Source organism: Electrophorus electricus, chromosome 24, assembly GCF_041902795.1.
Source record: "Electrophorus electricus isolate QZ-2024a chromosome 24, ASM4190279v1, whole genome shotgun sequence".
Classification (NCBI taxonomy): Eukaryota; Metazoa; Chordata; class Actinopteri; order Gymnotiformes; family Gymnotidae; genus Electrophorus; species Electrophorus electricus.
The window spans coordinates 9,414,531-9,435,232 of record NC_137520.1 but is presented as its reverse complement, the minus strand read 5'-3'; the positions used below and the strand labels follow the sequence as shown (position 1 = coordinate 9,435,232).

The window sequence follows — 20,702 nt, the reverse complement described above, 5'->3', positions numbered from 1 at the left end:
AATTCCCCTTGATGTGTTAAAGCTAATTTAGTGTCTTCGATTGAACCTGGGGAAAAAAAACCCTTTTGGTGATGGTTTAAAATTAACATCAGTACTATAGCAGAATATAAGTGAGGCTTTACCATAGTGTTAAATCGCAGCAAATGATTCATATTGTACATGACTCTCAGCAGGTACTTTAGGTAGTCATGAATGCACTTGCTTGTGATCTTTAACATTAAGAACTTTGGATGCATTTTGCCTCTTATCAAAAAGCAACAGAAATACATTTTATGGCAGAGGTTTAATAGTTTCTCACTGGACGGAATATTCGCATGGTTACAGAGCACAGACACCATGGCAACAGAAGTGCAGGTTAGGCTGTTGGCGGCACACCCTGCCTCTATTTCCACTGGCCCTTCTCGTAGTCCCATTTAGCAGAAAAGCCCTCCACTGGGTTCACCTGCATGTCCAACATCCTCTTCACCTGTTTAGCTTGCCACTCTTCTTCAAAGGTACGAGGACTAGGAGGGTACACTGAGAAAGAAGGGGGGTAGGGTATTCATTAACACAAGGCTTGAATGTGCCTCAGATGGTCCAAACTTAGTATTACGTGCTACTTACTGAGGTAAGTATTTGAATAACAGAAGTCAAAACTTAATTCTGAGGATGAATCTAAAAAAGCTGACTGAAATGATAACGCCTCCACAAACAGCTACATAAGTGTGACCATATAATAGTTTCCTCTTTAGTTAAAAATGCTTGAACATAGAGCAGAATTGCTAACATTGACTTTAAACCATTTCAAAGGCAATGGAAGGCAATGAACATACTGTCAGTTCTCAAGAGTGAGCTAGTAAACCACAGATCCTCAAGTAATGTGTATACTTCTAACACCATCATAAGCCTCCTGCACACTGTTATGCACGTGTGCATGCACATGCACATGCACACAGCAGGCTTTCCTCACCATATATGCGTTGCCAGAATACCACCAGGCCAGTCAGACCGACAAAGAAGAAGATTCCACCGAATACTGTCTTCCACTCGCTTGATGGCCTCTTCATCTCTGCATATGTCTCTTTAAACATAATCCTGTACACTAAAGACGTGGAGCCCAGAAAGAAGCAGTTGTCAATCAAATGCTGGAATAAAGACAGCACAGAAACCACCCTTCTGTCCCACACTTTAAGGCAGCTAGTGTCTTATGTATACTTTGGGCTGCTGTCATAACTGCAAGTAAGAGAGACAGTCTGGAAGATATGAATAAATTACAAACGGGCAATTTTCTCCTCCTTTGAAAGGTTGTTCCAGGGTCCTTTCTCCTTCTGTTTCAAACTCTTGTCGGCAGCGCTGAGGACATCCTGGTACGGTTTGTCAGGCAGAGGGATATCCAGACGGTCACAGTACATGGGCAGAGACATCATGTTCTGCTCAGACACTGCTGTGATGGAAAAAGTATGGAGCGATGACACACCTAGAAGAAAGCTGCACAAGTTTAATTTTCATTGTGTCTCATAGCAGAGAGCACCCCCTAGTGGTACAGGCAAGGAGCTACATTTTGATGGGAATTACTTTGCAAGAGGCAGCTATTGCTGCCGCTTGACTACAGAGCCTAGGACAGACGTACTCATCTCCTGTTCTGGAGACGCACCAGTCTGCAGAGTTTGGTTCGAACCCTTATGCAACACACCTGATCGAGGTATCGAAGACCCTCGGTAGCACAACATTAAAACCGAGTGTGTTGGAACTAAACTGTGCAGGATGGTAAATCTCCATGAGCAGAGTAAGGCAACCTCAATCTAGGAAAAAGCAAGCTGCATAACATCTTCAGCCAGCATCTTTAGCATTACCATCCCCATGGCTGGCCATCCTGGCACTGTTGGCACTGAGAGCAGCTACTGTCCGTCCAGACAGCAGCAATCGTCCCGCAGTCAGTCGCAGCATCTGAGCCAGACAATGAACGTACACACGTGGACATGTTTTATAGATTATATACAGTTAAACCCAAAATTATTCATACCCATGCCAAATTTTATTCATGTTGAATTTTTATTTGACCAGTAGGTTTAGACTAGCTGAAAATGACAAACTAGTGACACGAGAGTAAGACCATGTGCTAGAGATGCGAATATTTTTCAAATGCCATTCAAAGTTTAAACTCAAAGTTCATACCCCTCGAAACTCGCAAATGTTTGAGGAAATGCAAGCTTCCACATCGTTCCAAATGGTTCTTGTCACTTCTACCACGTTCTGGGGCACTCTTATCGACTATAGACTGGAGACAGCTGATGCTGTACATCTCTAACCAGTTACTAGCCAACTGCAGATCATGGTTAAAACCAAAGAGCTTGGTGAGGATCTCCGGTTGCGAGGAACGTCTATGTCTTGCTCGTCTGTGGCTTCAGACTGCATGTCATTAGACGTTACTTGTTTTGAGATAGATGGGCGTTTTACCTGACATTGCTGTCGGTGGCCGATGTTGTATATATTTATGTTTATAAGCCTTTGTCCGAGGACAAATCCAAATATTTTTGCTCAATCTGGCCACCTAATCATGTTTCGCTAAAGGTTATAGTAACATCCGTCCCATTTCAGTTATACACAGACAGTGGGAACAAGGCATAGACTAATCTCACCTATTACTTTACTGCAGTCGCAGTAGACAACAGTTGCTAGCCATCTGCTTCTTTGATCGCAACATTAAATATTCTCTCAAGTATATTTTTGGTAGAAATGAATCGCTTCTATTCTATTGCACAGAGAGGAAAGAAGCGCAACGGCGAGGCTTTCATAGAGAGAACCAGAGAGGCCTCGCGTCCAGTCGGCACCTAAAATGGGGGGATTTGGCAGTAGCTCGAGACTAGAGGTCGCGGGGACCGAGCTACGCGCGAGGATTCGCATGCAAACATTCTCGCGCTGCATGAACCGTTGTCCAAATATAGTCTTTGCCCTTTGCCATTTCTTTGGTGGTTTCACAAAAACTGCAGAATGTGATGCTAAAATGCCACCATGCACTTCTTTGTTATTATAACGGACTTTGCGTTTATCTGAAGTTGTAATGCCAACTTTTTTCCGTTACACCATGAATACTGGAATTCGTTACTGACACCCATTCTCGACCGTACGCAATTCTTGTTTTAACTACGCTATTTCCATGCACATATAAACTAGAAAAATGAAAGCCTTTCTCATAACTAGAACTTTCCATTACGGGAACACCGTCTACCGAACCTTCATCCATCTTTGAGCGAAATCTGAACGTAGCTACTCACGGTTTGGCTGAAAGACTGTAAAACCACAAGTAGGCCTACGTGGACGAAATGCACCCCCCAAAATGCACTTTCTTTTCCTTTTGCGTGCGCGTCCCAGTATTGCCTTTATCGTAAACAGAACTGGCGCGGGACAAACACGGCAGTGGGCGGGCGTCTTGGATTTCATTCGGGCTGTGTGACACTTGGCAAATGTATAATCTGAGAAATTATATAACTGGAGAACTGCGGACCGAGACTGGGATTGTGGACAAAATTTAAAGGTACTAATCGAAGAGATTGAATCCACTTGTACCGTCGTCCTATTGCTTCTTAGTCCAATTGCATGCCCTTTGAATATTACACGGGGTCATTTTGGCACCCTTTTAATATTTCTCATTTCTTTGATTCTACAGTGACCCACATTTTGAGATACGGATACATTTTCAGAGAACTGAGGAAGTGGTCCTGATCCCAAGACACAAGCGCAGATCAAAAACAGATCAAACATGACAGATGACAGATAACAGACGAAGGGAAACGCGGAGGGACATGACATGGGAGGAAGAAAGTATAAATAGATTAAGTAGATGGGAAAGCAGGAGGAGGAGCTGACTGCAACCCGGACAAGAGACTACATCAAACCGGTTGAGAGAGCGACTACCCTGCTGGTACAGCGGTAGTGCCCGCTGCAGGATTCCCGTGCACTGGCGCCATTAACACCTGCCAGTGTTTGGACGCTGTGAATATCACGCCGCTGGAGTATATATGCTACATGATAAAACTGTAAACGTTTTTGATCTGTTGTACAGAGGAAACGTGCTTAGACACGTTACGGTTGTAAACTATGGATTTGGCATGCCTATATTTATTCTGGGAGATGGGCATTGTTACCTCAAGACCTCATAGTAACATTTCTAACTCACCACAGGTCATAGTGATATTACTTCCACTTCTTACAAATACTGGCGATGATAAAACAGTTACAAGTTTCTTAACACTACAGTTAGCTCTTGCCTCTTCTTTTAGTTCTCATCTATACAGTTAATCTGTTTTAGATTAGTAATCTGTACATTTGCAACACCATGTAACGTGTACATTCACTACAGCAATTCTCTCTGTCATTTCATTTTCAGTGGTTCAAATGTGCATTATTGAACCATTCTGCTCAAAGCCATGAATGTTAGGGTTCCCTCTTTTAGACTGAGAATCATGCAAAGGTCAGTTAATGAGCTCCGTTTTGTCATGGTCTCATCTTGCAGTGCCCTAACCCACACACATGGGTTCACCAGGCTAGTCGCCATGTTTTGTTTTGTTTTTTTTACTCTTGCCTACTTCCAGATATTATTTTATCTCCTTCTTACTACCAACCTCAAGTGCCACGAAACACCATCATGGCCATGCATGACAGGATCTTAAATAACATTTACATGTACAGCATTTAGCAGATGCCCTTGTCCAGTGTGACTTAAAACAATGCTTAGTTGTCTCCATGGAAGTTATCTTAGGCCTGAATCTAGGGATATCATTAAAATAGAGTCAGTGTCTCTTAAGGGGCCATGGTGAGAACTCTCTTTTAAACTAATGAAACAGAATATATTAGCACGACACAAGAAGAATGAAACTATTAGTATGCTGTTGCATTCTGACATTGATGGCTTTGTTCTGTGCATTTCATTCCCTTTTAAGTAAAAGAACGTAAATTATGATCATCTAACAGCATGATCTTTGTTTTCGATCCCTATGGTAACATCCTTAATAGGTCAATGAAAAGTTCATTTTCTAGCTTTCAGTCTCCAGTGTCTGCTTCTAATGAATCGCTCTTGTGAAAGTTTACCGAGTGCCTTAAAAGGCCATGATGATGACGTCTTTAAATTCCCATCTTGCATAAAACCCAGGTCACTCTGGGACAATTTAAATATTGACGAGTGATGGTGGGGGTAGGAATGAGGAGGGGGGGTTGAGTAGAAACTTGTCTTTTTCTCGTTTTTACTTGCTTTTCCATCAATTGGCACCATACTGAAAGCCTTGGTATTGCCAGAATGCTATTGAAAACCTGGTTTGTGAAACATGAAAGTAGCGTGATGAAAAAAGCCACCGTTGAAGTTTAGACCGTTGACGGGCTGCACAGTACATTGTAATTGTCCTGTAAAACCATTAGGTGGCGGCAAAAACCTTTCTTAGGAATTGCTCACAGATTCAATTTTTTTTTTTTTGTCCTCATTATTTTTGCCACAAGGGAGCAGTAGTGAGTTCATTTTCTTATATTCCCACTGGCCCTCAGTAGTAAGAAGGTATAGATAAAGGTGTTAAGTGGAATATCTGGAGTTAGGCTCCCCTGTCAGGTCTGTGTTAGATCTTATACAGTTTTAGTGACTAATTTGACAAGAGTTATTTGAAGGTTGGCGTGTGCTGTGGTGGGAGTGTGTCATGTTGGTGTGAACTACTGGACTTTCCTCGTACTTCTAACTTATCAGCATCTGCAATTTACAGACTAATATATTATACACACACTATTGTATTATTTTATTAACACTATTGTATTATTATTGTATTGTATATGTATTAATAAATTACTCATTCCACTACCTGTTGCTAGCTTGTCCGGTGTAATGTACACTGCTTTCATTCACCTAATGCATACATATAGGGAGCTCTCAGGACGGAATGGGGTGTTGCTGTGCTGATGTAGAGCTGGAGGGCACCAATCAGATCTCGGACGCATCTTTGCCACATGGGCTGCTGACTGTGATACTGACAGCTGGCAGAACAAAAACCCAGAGCCCCCCCAGAGCCCTCCAGACTCCCCCAACTCCCCCTTCTGCACACCCGGCACGTGTCCTCGCCAACTCGCCCCCGAGCGCAGACAACGCAGAGAACGTCCAGTCCCCTCCCTGCGGTTGTTACCCTCATTGTTATATGCCGGTAACCCCCCCCCCCAAGGTCCCCCTTCTTCCCACCCAGCCCAGCCCTATTATAATCACAGATTTACCATTTTTTTGCTCTCCAGAGGAAACGGGCGCGCCATTTGTCTTCTTCCTCCTCTGCTCTCGCATTGTCCTGTCTCTTTTCTCAACAATGAAAGGCCTGAGATGAAGACTGAAGGAAGAATTAGCCTCTTGACCGAGAGCTGGGAGTCAATCTGGCCCTGAGCGGCATGTCTGTCCATGCGTACAGGCTGAACAGACACCCCTCTCCAGCGGAGAAGCTGCACGCCATAGGCCACCCACTTCCCTACAAGCACAAATGCATCTCACAAATGCCGTCTTATTAATGTAATGAGTATTCAGACGACTTCTAACTGACACTGGCATCTCCCAACAGCAGGCCCTTATAAACACGGCAAGGCCTGTTCTTCAAGATAGTAAAAAATGAAATAGTTTACAATGAAATGAAGTTTTTGGAAATATAACCTGAAATATAAAAAAATATATATAAATATGGCAGTTGAAGCTACATTTAGTTTTTCTTTGTTGGTTTGTTTGTTTGAGATTAATTGCATGTACAGTACATCACTTCATCCTATAAAAATTGCATATTTAGATTATAGATCAAACAAAACCACTACCTATTTTGGCAGCAGTCTATTTTAATAAATCTCCAACATCTAATGTGTTTTGCAGCTTGAATAACCTCCAAAAGAGAAAAGATATACTAAACGTCTGGCCAGGATCCATAAATGCTATAGACATTACCAAAAGGCCTCTACTACAGTTCTTGTGTTCTGTTTTTCTGGAATTTTTAAACACTAAAAAGGAACATTGAGCTCACCCTATGGAAAAAAGAGTAATGGTTTATTCCTAGCATTTGGTTGATGTAAAAACATGCTGCAGTATTTTAAGAAACTGTGGTTTAAACCAACACTCAGTCCCATGTGGGGGAAACCCTACCAGGCTGCTGGGGAGGAGATCTGGTCATGCCCTATTAAAGGACAAGAGTTTACTTTATTTCACACATCATTTGTGAATTCTAGATCTCACATACTAGATATCACAAATAATTATTCTCAATTTCAGTTTATTAGTTTTTGTTGAATCTTATATGAATTAAGTTGTAAGTAACAACATAACAACTACAACTAAAAGAATGAGGAACCTAACCTCATACCTGAATTTGCAGTGGTGATACTGTATTTTAACCCACCCTATTCAAATTAGAGCAACTGCAACAAGTGCTAGTTTCTGATTCATGACAGAGTAGACACCAGGCTTATGGTGCCTGTGGGCAAGACCCGGTCCTGTCTGGGCTGCTGTGACCAGTGACTCCCACAAGCTCGAGCTTGCCAGACAGCCTTCATCTCGCTGCTTCCCTGCCCAGCCTGTGTAATTCCGGACCGCCAACCAGCTCCTATCGCTGGTCTCCTGGGGGGCATGATGGGTAAGTGGATCATGGGCTCCGGATGTCTCGCCAGGAGTGTTGCTCCCATTCCTCCCTGCCTTCATTGGCACTCTGCGCGGTCCTCAGCGCGCTCTGTGCGCCCCGTCCCACCTGGCCTGCCATGGGGGTGCAGGCTGTAGGCTCTGTCTCTGCTGGTGCTCCATTAGCCACTCACTGGAGCTCTGCTCCGCTTCCAAGGCCGGTCCACCATAAGGGCAGTATTCATCTGGTCGCAGTCATCACTCGGCAATATCTTCCTCGTTTGCAATTTTGCATGCTATCGCTAATCTGTGGCAAGGATATGCAGTTAATGAAGCAAATGAGCTTGAGCGTTTATGCTTGGGGCATGATGGCAGGGTGCCACCCCCCTCTGTGCCCAAGACAAGTTCAGCATCATACAAAAGATTTTCTTTGCCTGAATTTTTGCGGCAAGCATACTTGTTTAAGAGGTGAATTTTAGTGCTAGTGGCATTTTACACTGTAGCTGTGTCAACCTTCTTTTGTGGTTATAAGAATAGAAAAAGATACTGTACACCTGGGGGGGTGTTTAGCCACTAATGTGCTTCTGTGGATTTGTTCTTTACCTCTAGACAAGAGCTAGTCGATTGTATATTAACCCACTGCTGTTTGCCAGTGTTGTTCAAATTGTGGAATGCAGTTGGTTTTGCAAATGTCGTAAATGCATTTTGTGTGTGTGTGTGTGTTTTTAAGTCATCACACACAGTTTACAGCCAACCAGGGATGACATTTGACCAGAAAGCCAATTTCAGCACATCAACCACAATGGGTTAAAATCCGTGTTGAAATGAAGACCTGTGCCTAGAGGCAGGCTGTGCTTCTAGAAGCTAGAACTCTCCATGTGGACACCTGGATCAAACTGAAACACACTGCAGATGGAACCACTGTGGGGATGGGCCTGACCGATTTCCTAATTTATCTTATGTGGTGATCACTCTACCACTACTGCTGGGTTTTTAGGCCTCTATGAAGGTTTGTTACCTGCAAGAAGGCTTCATAGGTGTTCATCCTGGCTGGAAAGTTATTTACAAATTCAGTTTGCTGTTCTGGTAGAGCAGGTTTTATTGTGTTTATAGTATTTAGACTGATCTCTTTCTTTTGTTCTGAGGAAGTTTATCTATCTAAAGTGAATGTCATCTGGAAAATTTTGCAAGGAAACTGGTTTTCCCTTCATCACCAGCATTTGAACATATATGGAAGCCTTTGCTTGAGGACATCAAGAATGAATGTATGAATGTTTGTGTATTTACCTAATGAGTATGCACACACAGACACACACACACACACACACACACACACACACACACACACACACACACACACACACAAAGAGACATAAAGAGTCAAAGTATTGTATGTGTAACCTATTTCATTGAAAGCTACTTGCATGGCATATAAGACCATTGTGCATGTAAACCTATATACTGCAGGAATGTTCCAAGGATACTATTACAGACAATATCACAACATAAACAAAGCAACATATAGCACACAAATCCAGACAGGCTAAAGAGTAAAACTCTCCCCACTGTGCAGGGGGTGTTGCAGTCTTGGTGCTTCTGTTCTCATGAGCACATGAACAACGGTTACTCCCTTTAAACCGCTCTGTTTCCTCTGTATGTGTGTGTTTTTGTGCGTCTCTGTCTCGCCTCTCTGTGCGTCTCTGTCTCACCTCTCTGTGCGTCTCTGTTTCCCCTCTCTGTGTGCTTGTCCTGCTGAACAGGCAGATTTCTTCATCGGTCTGGATGCACACTTCCTGTTGGGAAGTGAGGTAGTTGACCTGCTCCTGGCCTCCCTGTCCATCACTGCTGCATTTTCACCGCCGTCCCTGACCGATGCGTCTCACCCTGGTTTGTGGCTTGAGTCCCAGTCTACTGTGGTGGGACTGTGCTTATTGGTTTGTGTACCTGCTGGGACTCTATGAGATACTGGGCCCTTGTAAATAAAAACCCTTGATATCAAGTCCAATAACAAGACTGAAATGAATATGGTAGGTTGTCAGGTCCTCTCTTTCTTTCTATCTTAGTACTAGACATAAAGTGTGTGTGTGTGTGTGTGTGTGTGTGTGTGTGTGTGTGTGTGTGTGTGTGTGTGTGTGTGTTTTACATTAAAATGAAGACAGGCTCTCTTCCTGGTAACAACAAAAGGCTATTATTGAAACACACTCCTGAAGCTTATCATGGTTGGTGTTGATCTAGTATGTTCTGTACATAGCAACTTATGGAGCTAGTAATGAAAATAGTAAACTCACAGACATCACCACACAGTAGCAGGGCCTCTCCTGTCAAAGCCACAAGAACCAGATTCACACACATCAGGGGCTTTTTGCTGCGGACACGACATGCGACTGCCTTGCGTCCCTGAGTCTCTGAACCTGAGACGTATTTGCACAGAGTGAGGATAAAAACATCATATACCATCCATTATGATCTCCCTTCATAATGCATAACTTACCTAAGGGCCACTGGGTGAGTGCCATGTACTGAGCTTCAGTGTGGGCTGCGTGTGTGGAGAGAGAGAGAGCGCAGGGACTGGCATGTTCATTGTTGATCTTGTGTGTATTGTGTGTTCATTGTGGTCATTTTTCATCTGTACAGTGACTTTAAACTCTGGAAAAGCTCTTTATATATTAAAGCTTCATTATTGTTATTTTCTTGGGAAGTGGGGGGATGCATTGGTGTTGAAATAGTTTGTTATGGGGTTTACTCCCCTGGTCCTTGTCTCTGGAAAGAAGTTGTTTGTGGCTTTTTTTGTAGTTGTTTAATGAGCGTAGGCAACACTATAATGAGTTTGTCTATAACAAAGCGCATATATATATATATATATATATATATATATATATTTTTTTTTTTTTTTTTTTTTTTTTCTTTTCTCTCTATTCATTTGTGACTGAGTGAGAGTAAGAGGATGGGGGTGATGAGACTAGTGGGGTATGCTATTGCCCTCCAGTGACTTTACACAAAGGTCTGAGGCTTGAACCCTGACCGGTGGCGTCTGGTCACCCTCACCCGCCCTGCCATGCCGGCCCTTCTGGGGCTCACTGTTCAGCAGGACAGGCAGAACAGCTGCTTGTCTGCACAGGGAAGCAGGAACATGGGGGTGTGGGGGTTACAGGCAAGTTCAGAGGACACCACAGGACATGGTGGAGCACTGCCATATTTACCAGAGCTTTGATAAAGTGGTTTTACTCTGGACATATTCCCAGTGCCTCCCCATACTGGCTCCCAAAAAGTGTCCTCGTGGATTTCATATTCCTTGTGTTCTGTTTAAAATGTACTGAGGTGATTGTGTTTCTGCCAACAAAATGTTTTCATGTTCACATAAACACTTGAAGTTCTTCTGAGCTTTGATCACAATGATACAATTACGATAGCATCTTCCTGTTAATCATTGTGATGTGCAGTCAGAAGGGTCTGTGTTTTGCCTCAGTAAACTTGCCTTAAATCTCCATCTGCCCTTCTCTGTGACACAACGTGACCCCACAACACCAAGACCTTGACCCACACAGCCCTCTTCAACCGCCTACGAAGATGCCTGCTGGCCTTCTTCTGCATGTGCTTAAATAACCACAAAACACAGCATGTTGTTATATAATCAGAGACACTAAGACATGGAGTACATGCAGGAACAGCTGTGCTCACACAGTGTACTGTACTTATGTGTTTAGGTCCTTGTTCAGTTAAAATTAGGTTTCATTACGCAATATGAGGGACGTGATTAACCATGCGATCACTCTGTCTTTAAGTATATTAAGCTGAAGATTTATGCATGTGGATGACACCTAAATGATACAATTCCGTTAACACCTGAACCACTCCTTCTACCACAACGAATATGCAAAATGTAGGAGCTGACTTCCTACTGACTGCAACTATAGATTTAGCTATGTGACAGGTTAACTGATGATAGCTAACCAAAATCTTGAAATGGTAAGTGATGCATGACAAACATGTTTAGCAGGTTATGAATAATTCAGAGATTTCCAGCATAGTTCATTTGTAGCTCAGTGGTGAAGCTACTTGGCTTGTAGTCTGATGGTTGCTGGTTCAAGCCCCACTGCTGCTGAGTTGCCACTGTTGGGACCCTGAGTAAGACCCTTAACCCTCAGTTGCTCAAGATGTACTCAGTCAAGTAGTTGTAAGTTGCTTTGAATAAAAGTGTCAGATAAATGCCTTAAATGTAAATAAGGGAGAACTACTATTGGCCACAGAATGTGGCTTTCACAATATGTGATTGTACATGTGAATTAACTAGCAAAACTCATCAGTCTGGCATAGTGTAAGCATGGCTTTGTTCACAATGGAGGATCCAAACAGTAAGAAACACATAAGGCCCCTATGTATTGTTCAGATTTGGCTGTAGTTCAAGCTTTCTTTAGTTTAGGATGGGGGAGGTTCGGGGAGAAGGGCTTAGTACCCTGCTTAACACTGCTTGGCATCTGCTGATCCTAACCCAGTGAGCCGAGTGGGTAGATTTCATGGGGAGAAGCGTGAGGGGGCGGTCGCAGGAGGGATCATAGGAGGGGGTTTAGGGGTGTATGTGTTGGGGGGATTGCACAGTGATTCCAGTGAGACTGGTACTGATTTGTAAAAAAAAAAAAAAAAAGACAATAGAATTCCACTGACATGTCACTATTAAATGACTGCATTATCCAAATGAGTATTATGTGCTGAAGTTCCTGAATTCCAGAGTCTTTAAGACAAGATAAGACTTTATTGATGAAGAGACTGGAGGGGAACTAACCCTAGTTTTCCAGTTAGAAATATATACAGTATACACAAAGTATAATATTCAACAAAGTTGCAATTAGTATGTTCATAAACAAAAATCAAATAAAAGAGTGTGATGGAATAAATATTGAATACAAATTTAATATACAAAAAAAGAGTTTATGAACATGTTGCACTGTTCTATAATAACAGAAAGTATTGCATAGTAGTTTGTTGCACAGTAAAAAGGTGGCACTTGGTGGCACACAATCATAGTCTTTATAAGAATGAATGTGGCCATTTAAAATAGGGTAGTACATAATCATTGTCCATCTGTGCTCATTTTAACATTTTATATCCCATACTGATCAACTTTTTCATTCATGGGTCCTTTTTTCCCAGTCACTTATAAAATCTATGGAAATAAATGGAAATCAAATCAAATGTATTTATACAGCACTTTTTACAACAGATGTTGTCATAAAGCAACTTTGCAAATGTCCAAGTCCAACCCCCCAGTGAGCAAGCCAAGGGCGATAGAGGCAAGGAAAAACTCCCTAGAGCATGAGGAGAAACTTTGAGAGGAACCAAGACTCAAAGGGGGGACCCGTCCTCCTCTGACCAACAACGGTCACCACAATAATAACAATTAAGCAATTAATAATAATAACAAATAAGCAATTAATGTCTAATCCAACTTTCTAGAGGTCCTCGTCTTGTCCCGAGGTGTGCATGTGTCGGAGACCCATCCTGCAAGAGAACGTCCATTAAGAGCAATGGAGAAGTAGCTGAAAAAACTAATTAGATTCAGTTTTTATATTTGATGTTAAGTTATACTATTTTAATACCTCCCTCTGAGATTTCACATCGCACACATTCTTCAACACTGTTCATATCTACGAACATCCTGATCCATCTTTGTCCTCATGATCTACAGCTCTAGATCTGTACAGCTTTGCAAATCAAATTACATTTCTTTTTCTGCAATTAATCATGTTATTTATTCTCATACTCACTCACTAACTTTATGAAATATGCTAATAATCATGTTTACGTTTATAAACATTTACATTTAGTTTAAAAAGGCCATTTCCACTCCAATATATGAGATCATAACAAGGATGGAGCTACATAATCAGAACAAAGAAAATCCCCAAACCACACAGCGCATTATTTTAACTTCTGCAAGTGAATCAAGATGGCAAAAATAAGTGTGTGTATTTGTGCGAGAGAGAGAGAAAGAGAGAGAGAGAGAGAGAGAGAGAGAGAGAGAGAGAGAGAGAGAGGGAGGAAAAGATTGTCATCTGTGACTGTGTGTCAATGTCCTCAGCTGGTTTCACTTGTTCCCCAGTATGAGGAAGGGAAAATGTGGTTAAAATTAGACGGCGTTGGGGGAGATGATCCAAGAAGGTTAAAACTTCGAGCTGCATCAGTGTCCATCATTATGGTATAAATGCTGAACAAGCAAAAGAAAGCCGTACTGAATAATGTGATCAGACTCTTGCACACTTGCATAAAACAATAAATAATTGGCCTGGTAGCAAATGATCTTCATGAGGAAAAAAATGTGATGGTATAAAGAAAATAAGACAAAGCACAAACTCTATAGTCTAATGGACCCAAACCTGTTACACAAAGCTTGTCTCTAACTAGCAGATGTAGTCAGCCTCCCCCCGCAAACAGCAAAATGTTGTCATTGTGCTTTATTCTGCTCCATTTATTATTGCACTTTAGACCTTAATGCACAGTTAGTCAATCATAGCAAGGATGTCCAACGAGAGCTATAAGCCTGGGATATTTATCACCATAGATCTTTTTGAGTCCTTAGGATGGAGATGCTTACCAAAATAATTGAGGAAGCTTTAATTATGCGTGTGGGGACCTCTGGAGGATTTCCGACTCTTTCAGGGTGGCCGGCTTTACTATGTAGTCAGACTTAGGATGTGGGCCCGGCTCAGCTCCCTGGAAGTTGTGGAAAACAAGCAGCAACCTGGCTCTCCACAGGCGCGGACTCACCCTGTTTTCTTTTTTATTGCAAATTAGGTGTGTTAAGTGCTTAGTTAGAAAGGGAAGCATCACATTCAGCTTGTGACATTGCCATTGTTGTTACAATTAAAAGCATTCAGGATCGAGAGACTAAGATGGAGAAATTGAGATGTTAGAAGGAATGGAGAGATGTTAGCAGGAAATTTAGGGGTATTTATTTTGCAGAGTTTTGTAGGGCTTCTGACATAACACAGAGAACTGTGTGGTTTGGTACTAGGTAAACCTTTTACTTTTTAAAACATGCCTGGGTCTAACATAACATGATGAGACAAAGAGATTTAATAAATCTATTAAATAAATCTGAATAAAAACTTTAATGACTTTGCAGAAGGGACAGTGAAATGGTCTGACCATAAGTGTTCAGATTTTATATTTGATAACAATGCTTTTATGTTTTTATTCTCAGATCCATTTATACATTGTTATGTCTCTCTTGCCCTGGGTCATGTTGCCACGTACAACTGGCATTTCAAATGAAGAACTGAATATGTGAATATTAACAAATAGGCTTCTTTTTAAGTTTCTTCAAATATCTGTTGTCTATGCATTTTCATGGAAAGAAACCAGCAGTCCTGGCAGCGCTGGAGTTGAACGGTAGGTATTTGTAATTTGAGTGAATCGACCGTTGAGGTGCGTGGCCCGGAGGACTGAGTTTCTTTGTTTCCCAGAGTTCTCTGTTTCCGTCTGTCATTGCCTGAAGTGACAGTTGAGCTTGGTTGCAGGACAATGGAGGGCCGAGTGCTCAGCCCCTCTGAGCCCCAAGTGGGAGTCGCTAATGAGGATTTTAGGATCTGACTGCTAGCGGTTTGGAGAGTGTTCGGTCAGTCCATGCCACGTTCTTCTCTCTCCTCTTCCATTTTTAATGTGTTCAAGCTGACATAGTTGGGACTGAGATAGACCTAAGATAGTTAGGAGGAAATGTTAAAAAAAAAAAAGAGATTAATTGTCTATGATGTGTCTATAATATACATTATATATAGTATATACTGTAATTTGTAAACCTACACCCATATACAGAGCTTAGTTTTCCTATAGCCTAAATTTTGCTACAGAAAATGCACTACATCTCTTGATACAACCAATCTTTATCTTTATCCTTTATCCCTCTTAACCAAATCATCACCACTTAGCTTTAATTGAATAATCGAAGAGAGGACATTCTGACTGAGATTAGCCAAATAGACCATTTGTCCACAGAACAGTGGTGAAAGAGTTCTTCACCACCATCATGTCTACCCATGGGTAAGTGTTCTTAATTAGTAAAGTCTTTCCCTTTGAAGTCTATCAAATTATATCACCATCTCATTTAATTAGTGCCTCCTTTGTAAAGATGCACACAGACCAACACTGCTCTGGTAAAACTGTGAACCAGTGAATTAGCCCTGTCTCACCCATCCCCCGTTACACTGCTCACACGTTATCTTCTCTTCAATACACAATGGAAATTTTGATCTAGTGAAGTGATGTGAGAACTACTCACTGGCCAAAACTAAGAGAAGCGCATATAAGCAGCTTAATCCACCTCCTTCTCTTTTCATATGTTGGCTCGCTCTGCAAAGACGGTGATTGGTATAGGCCTACTATTTGTTCAGTTCTGTCATTTAACCTTACATCATTACTTCACCTAACTTAACCCGCCTCAAACGGTTTAAATAATAGGATGACGACAGCGTCGACGCTATTCTAAACGTCATCGCTTCCAGACGCGGCTGTTACCTTGGAAACTTGTCTGCGTCTTCTAAACTTGAGAAGGACCAATGGCGGGGTTCGGATCATACTATGATTTTAATGGGGGTGTTTCAAATTTCGGGGTTCTTCTAGTTAGGCATCTTTCTTATGGAAGCTAATCGATTAAAGCAATTAAATAAAAGCTCCATGTGTGTTATATTAAGCATACTGTGCCTTGAGCAATAAAGGCGCTTCGTTCTAAGGGTCCAAAGTGACTTCGACACATTTCATAGTTCCCATAATAGTATGCTCCCCGCAGAAATTGAATCACCAAACTTCAACCTCACAAGTTGAAAAAGAAAACATTAAACATGTCTTGTATGTATATTTGAATTATTGGTGTTGATTAATTTTGAACCAGTGCAGGTGAGTGTCTACGTACTTTTTTCATTCAAAAGTTCGCTTAGAGGGAAATGTGAGATACATAATTAAATACCTATATAGACTGTTATATGACGTTATTAGCTAGTTCTGCTGGTTAAGTAGATGTGTAGTCTAGTAAATTAGCTAGGCTGGGTTAAATACCTTAAATACTAAGTAGCCTTTAAAGGAATAGCATATTAATGTTTGCTTTAACACACATAAGCACATGACTAGATAGCTAGCAATATAAAAACATGGGTGTATTAAAAAAAAAAAACCTATCCTAGTTAACTAGCTAGGTACCATAGCTTTAGGGTAGCTAGAGTTAGCTTTCCTGTGGTAGACAGAACGATTTATCTTGCAAATTTGGACGCTAAGAGACCCTTTCCGTCTTTGACATTAGTTAGGTTAGTTAAGTAGATTTACATGGTCAAGATAACAACGTATAGTGGCCGGGGTCGTGTTTGTTTTGTTCATTATTTTCAGTAAACTGCTCTGATTAAGGTTGTGTCTGTAGAGTGACTGCCAATTGGAGCCAGAATAGGGAAATATTCAGTACAAAAAGATTTTTACATGCCATAACTCTAAAGAGAGCCCGGGTTGCCATCAAGATAACAAGTCATACCATGGGAAGAAAAGCAAGGTGTGAAAAGATGAACGATTTTCTCCTACACAGCTGAGTGCATTATTTTATTGCAGTGTGATGAAAGCACTCTGGAGGAGAGGATGGTTTCTGGTCTTCCCCAGACTTTGAGAACGAACATAAACTAGCCTATATTTGAGAGTTAAAGCCCTCACTTTAGTTTTATTTATTTTTTTCAGTCCTTTAATCATACATATAATGTACAAAAAGGCAAATGTTAGTTTTGGGAAGAGGTTCAATAGAATGGGATTTTCGACAGTTCCAAACTATGTTGAATGGATTTAGTTAAGAGCAGCACATGACAGCAGACTTGCACCATTCAAGTGTTCTATAATGCGAAGATGTGCAGAGTTAGACAGAGATAGTGCTCTTTTGAAGTAGTGCATGTCACCCAGACCTGCTCTCACTGAAGGGGGATTAGATTAGACTATGTTTTTCTTTCATTTTCACTTACTAGATAATCTGGCCAATGTTATTGCACTCCCTCTATGACCTTGTCCAGGATAAATCCCTAAGTAGCTTTTTAAATAAAACAAATACCCTATTTGTCCCTCTCAGACCTCCTCATTTATTATTAGGTTTCTTCTTTGGTGCCATTGTTTGTTCATGTTTACACCAAGAATGTTTTATTTGCTATTAGGGCTATTTAAAAGAGAAAAATCCTTTGTGAAAAGATTTTAAATTACTTTTTAAGTCATCACTGCATGTGAGAATGCAGAGTATCATTTATTGCTCTCAGTATTTGTTAATGGTTATCCAAAACGTGTGTGTGTGTGTGTGTTTAAGGGCTGAAGGTAGTGTGTATGTCATGAAATATGTGGTTTGCACTTGGAGCCACCAGAGCTAGTTCTTGTAGGGGCCCAAAACTTTCCGAGACTTTATAGTTAAGCGTCAGCAGTTTCCTCTACCACTCTACCATTTCAGAATCTCAGTATCTATTAAGATATTTCAGTGACCTCACATTGTCCTGCAAGGGTTTTGAAACCAGACATTGAGCCATAGCCATATGTCTGTCTCTTTCTCTCTCTCTCTCCCCCATCTGTCTATCTAGTGCTGTGTGTATAGCTGTGCTGTTGGTTTGTAAGTGATGATGACTCCATAGCTCTGTGCCATTGCTGATGTCAATAAGAAGATAAGCCTCCTGCAGTCTCTCTGCCTTGTGAAATGCTGGATATTCTGCGATGCCATTGCCAGAGACTGCCCCGCTATCTTCGGAGCCTCCATGTGACACCGCTCCTCAGCTCTTCCCCCGCAAACCCACTGGCTGTTGTTTCTAGTGTCTGATAAAGGCTGCCTCACCACAGTTCTGCTCAGCTCCCAGATCCCCCCAGCCCCAGGGCTTCAGCAGGGGCCACATGTACAGACTGAGCACAGAGAGAACTATGGGCATCCTGAGATTACAGCACAGACTGCTCCTTCCCTTATTCCAGCATCCTTCAGGAATTGCTGTAGGTTAGACAAACACACACAATCTCCTTTAATACATTTTTAAACTACAACAGTAGAAAATGAATATTAAGACAGCATGTTGAAGAGAACATTGGTTTACAAAAACCAATATATATATTTTTTAAACATCTTAGTCCAAAGATATTAACAACGGGCCAGAGTGGTTGCAGCCTTTTCCAACCAAGCAAGACTCCACTCCAAGTCTGACTCCAGTTGTCTAAACAGTTGGTCTCAGTCTTTGAAGAGCTGACAAGCTGTATGAGGTATACCTGTATGAGGTGTGCTCTATTTTCGCCGGAATAAAACCCTTTAGCCAAATCGGCCTACTGTGGATAACACTGCACACTCAAGGTGCGAATCTTCCTCCTCCCAGTCGAGACGTCTTGAACTGTAACTGCAGTACTTTTAAAACTTTCCAAAAAACTATGACAGTTCTCCACTAATTGAATCCTGCAAACGTGTTTTGTCATCGTCTGTTGACAGGGTGAGAAGAGGTGATGTGGATTGTAAACGCGGCACAGATAAATGCCTCTTTGATAAACGGGAGGGTGACTTGCCGCTGACAGCATCTGCTGGCCTCTCCAGAGCAGAACATGCATTACTCAGACCTAACAGCCACTGCTAAGTACAACACGGACATGAACGTGACACGTTTCATGTGAATGACCCTGTTGACATGCTGACTATACTTTCTCCTACCACACGGGTTATGCCTTAACTGCCACACGGAACTTTTTCAGCCATGGAATGTATACTGAAACCGCACAGTTATTTCCTTCATATGCATTTTTCTCCGTCAGACACACACACAGGCGCGCACGCGTGCTGCATGCACGCTCTGTGCTCCCCGCAGTCTTGAGGTTTCCTTGACAGGATTTGTGGAATGTTAGCAGCAAGCCTCTTTTCTGCAATGTCCTCCCAAGACAAACCGTGCAGTCCTAGAAGCCTACTCCACTCTGCTCCTACCCAGAGGGCAATGCTTCCAGTGTGAGCACATTTGAGCACCTCTCTTCTTACAGAGCTGCAGAACTGTGACTAAGAGTACGCTCATATTTTCCCTGTGCGTGCATACCTGACTTCGTTATTTTCTTGTGTGTGTTTGGGTGGGTATGTATGTGTATTTGTTTTTAAGCTTAAATTTTTGCTCCTGAGGTCAATGTTAGAGATTTAGAATTACGTTTTTGGCTAAAATCATATTATTACATATAGGTAATTACAATAGTTACAATTATGTAATACCTATGTTACATATAAGGCATAAGGCAACATGCGTCCAGAAATGTGTGGCTGGGTGTCTGGGTGTGGTTTTGTGTGTGGGTGTGGTGGTTCACCTGCAGTCTGCTGTATATATTTTTTTAACCTTAAGAGAAATATACCTTTTAGGCATGCTATAAACTATGTGATTCCAGTGACAATTTACATAGCATTTCATTTGTAGCTGCCTACGTGAGCTGTCAGTGCAGATGAGTCACCAACTATTCATCATTTTGTGGTGAGTCTTCCTGGTGTGTGCAGAGTCTGCTTATGGGCAAGTGTGACTGAATGCTGGGTGTGGGAAAGCTGATCTAGAAGTATGAAAACCTGCCTCAACATGCCTATTTGGAACAGGACTTGCATACGGAGAGATGTCCAAATTTGAATCAAATGTGTGTGTTTGTGTCCGTGTCTGTGAGGCTGTGTCTGTGTGCGTATGGCTGCCTCACATGTGCGTGTGCACGACAGAGCCTAAAGCAAGGCCTGTTATCTTCCTTATGAAAGATGGGCTCTAGCGGTAATCCTGCACCCAGCACTTTCTCTCTGTAATCCCCCTCGTTTAAAAAGGCTGCCACTCCAGCCCATCTGAGATGAATGCCGGGGTACCTCCTTGCTGCTGGCTCCGGGGGCAGCAAGCTAGTGACAGACGGCTACCTCTCACAACATCACTGGCTCTACAGACGTCTTAGCAGTTTGTGCGCGGATGAAATTACAGCCTGGAAATGAGGAAGGTGAGAGTTCAGAGGTCAGTAAAGCTTATCCTCCCGCTTAGAGAGCTTGCACTAAGCTCCATGCTCAGCTCATGTTATGAAGTCTCATACCACAAGGCTGGCCTCAGGAGAACTGAAGAAGAAAACATCATCTCAGAGAAGTGTAGTGTCCTCC

The 20,702-nt window shown here is 42.0% G+C and overlaps 1 protein-coding gene and 1 long non-coding RNA gene across 3 annotated transcripts; one reads left to right on the top strand and one right to left on the bottom strand.

Moving 5' to 3' along the window:
- Positions 1-264: 264 nt before the first annotated feature.
- cox4i2 (cytochrome c oxidase subunit 4I2) lies at positions 265-3,415 on the bottom strand. 2 transcript variants are annotated; one of them, XM_027026970.3, is made up of 5 exons: positions 3,255-3,415; positions 1,833-1,926; positions 1,259-1,420; positions 950-1,081; positions 265-516 (listed from the first exon to the last, which is right to left on the bottom strand). In XM_027026970.3, the coding sequence occupies exons 2-5, from the start codon at positions 1,924-1,926 to the stop codon at positions 383-385; spliced, it is 522 nt and encodes a 173-aa protein (XP_026882771.1). In that variant the 5' UTR covers positions 3,255-3,415; the 3' UTR covers positions 265-382. The 2 variants fall into 2 exon arrangements, with proteins under 2 accessions (XP_026882771.1, XP_026882770.1); XM_027026969.3 differs by having other exon boundaries at positions 1,259-1,423; positions 3,255-3,414.
- On the top strand, positions 3,371-5,017 carry LOC145653395 (uncharacterized). The gene is made up of 2 exons (XR_014119680.1): positions 3,371-3,514; positions 3,647-5,017. It is a non-coding gene; the product is annotated as an uncharacterized LOC145653395 (long non-coding RNA).
- The last annotated feature ends 15,685 nt before the right edge of the window (positions 5,018-20,702 follow it).

Bases quoted from the DNA above. Each gene is read 5' to 3' on its own strand.
- cox4i2 (XM_027026969.3), bottom strand. From the start codon at position 1,926: ATGCTGCGACTGACTGCGGGACGATTGCTGCTGTCTGGACGGACAGTA. The intron at 1,424-1,832 runs GTAATGCTAAAG...TTTCCATCACAG, and splicing joins GATGGCCAGCCATGGGGATG to CAGTGTCTGAGCAGAACATG. The intron at 1,082-1,258 runs GTTTGTAATTTA...CCACGTCTTTAG, and splicing joins AAAGGAGGAGAAAATTGCCC to TGTACAGGATTATGTTTAAA.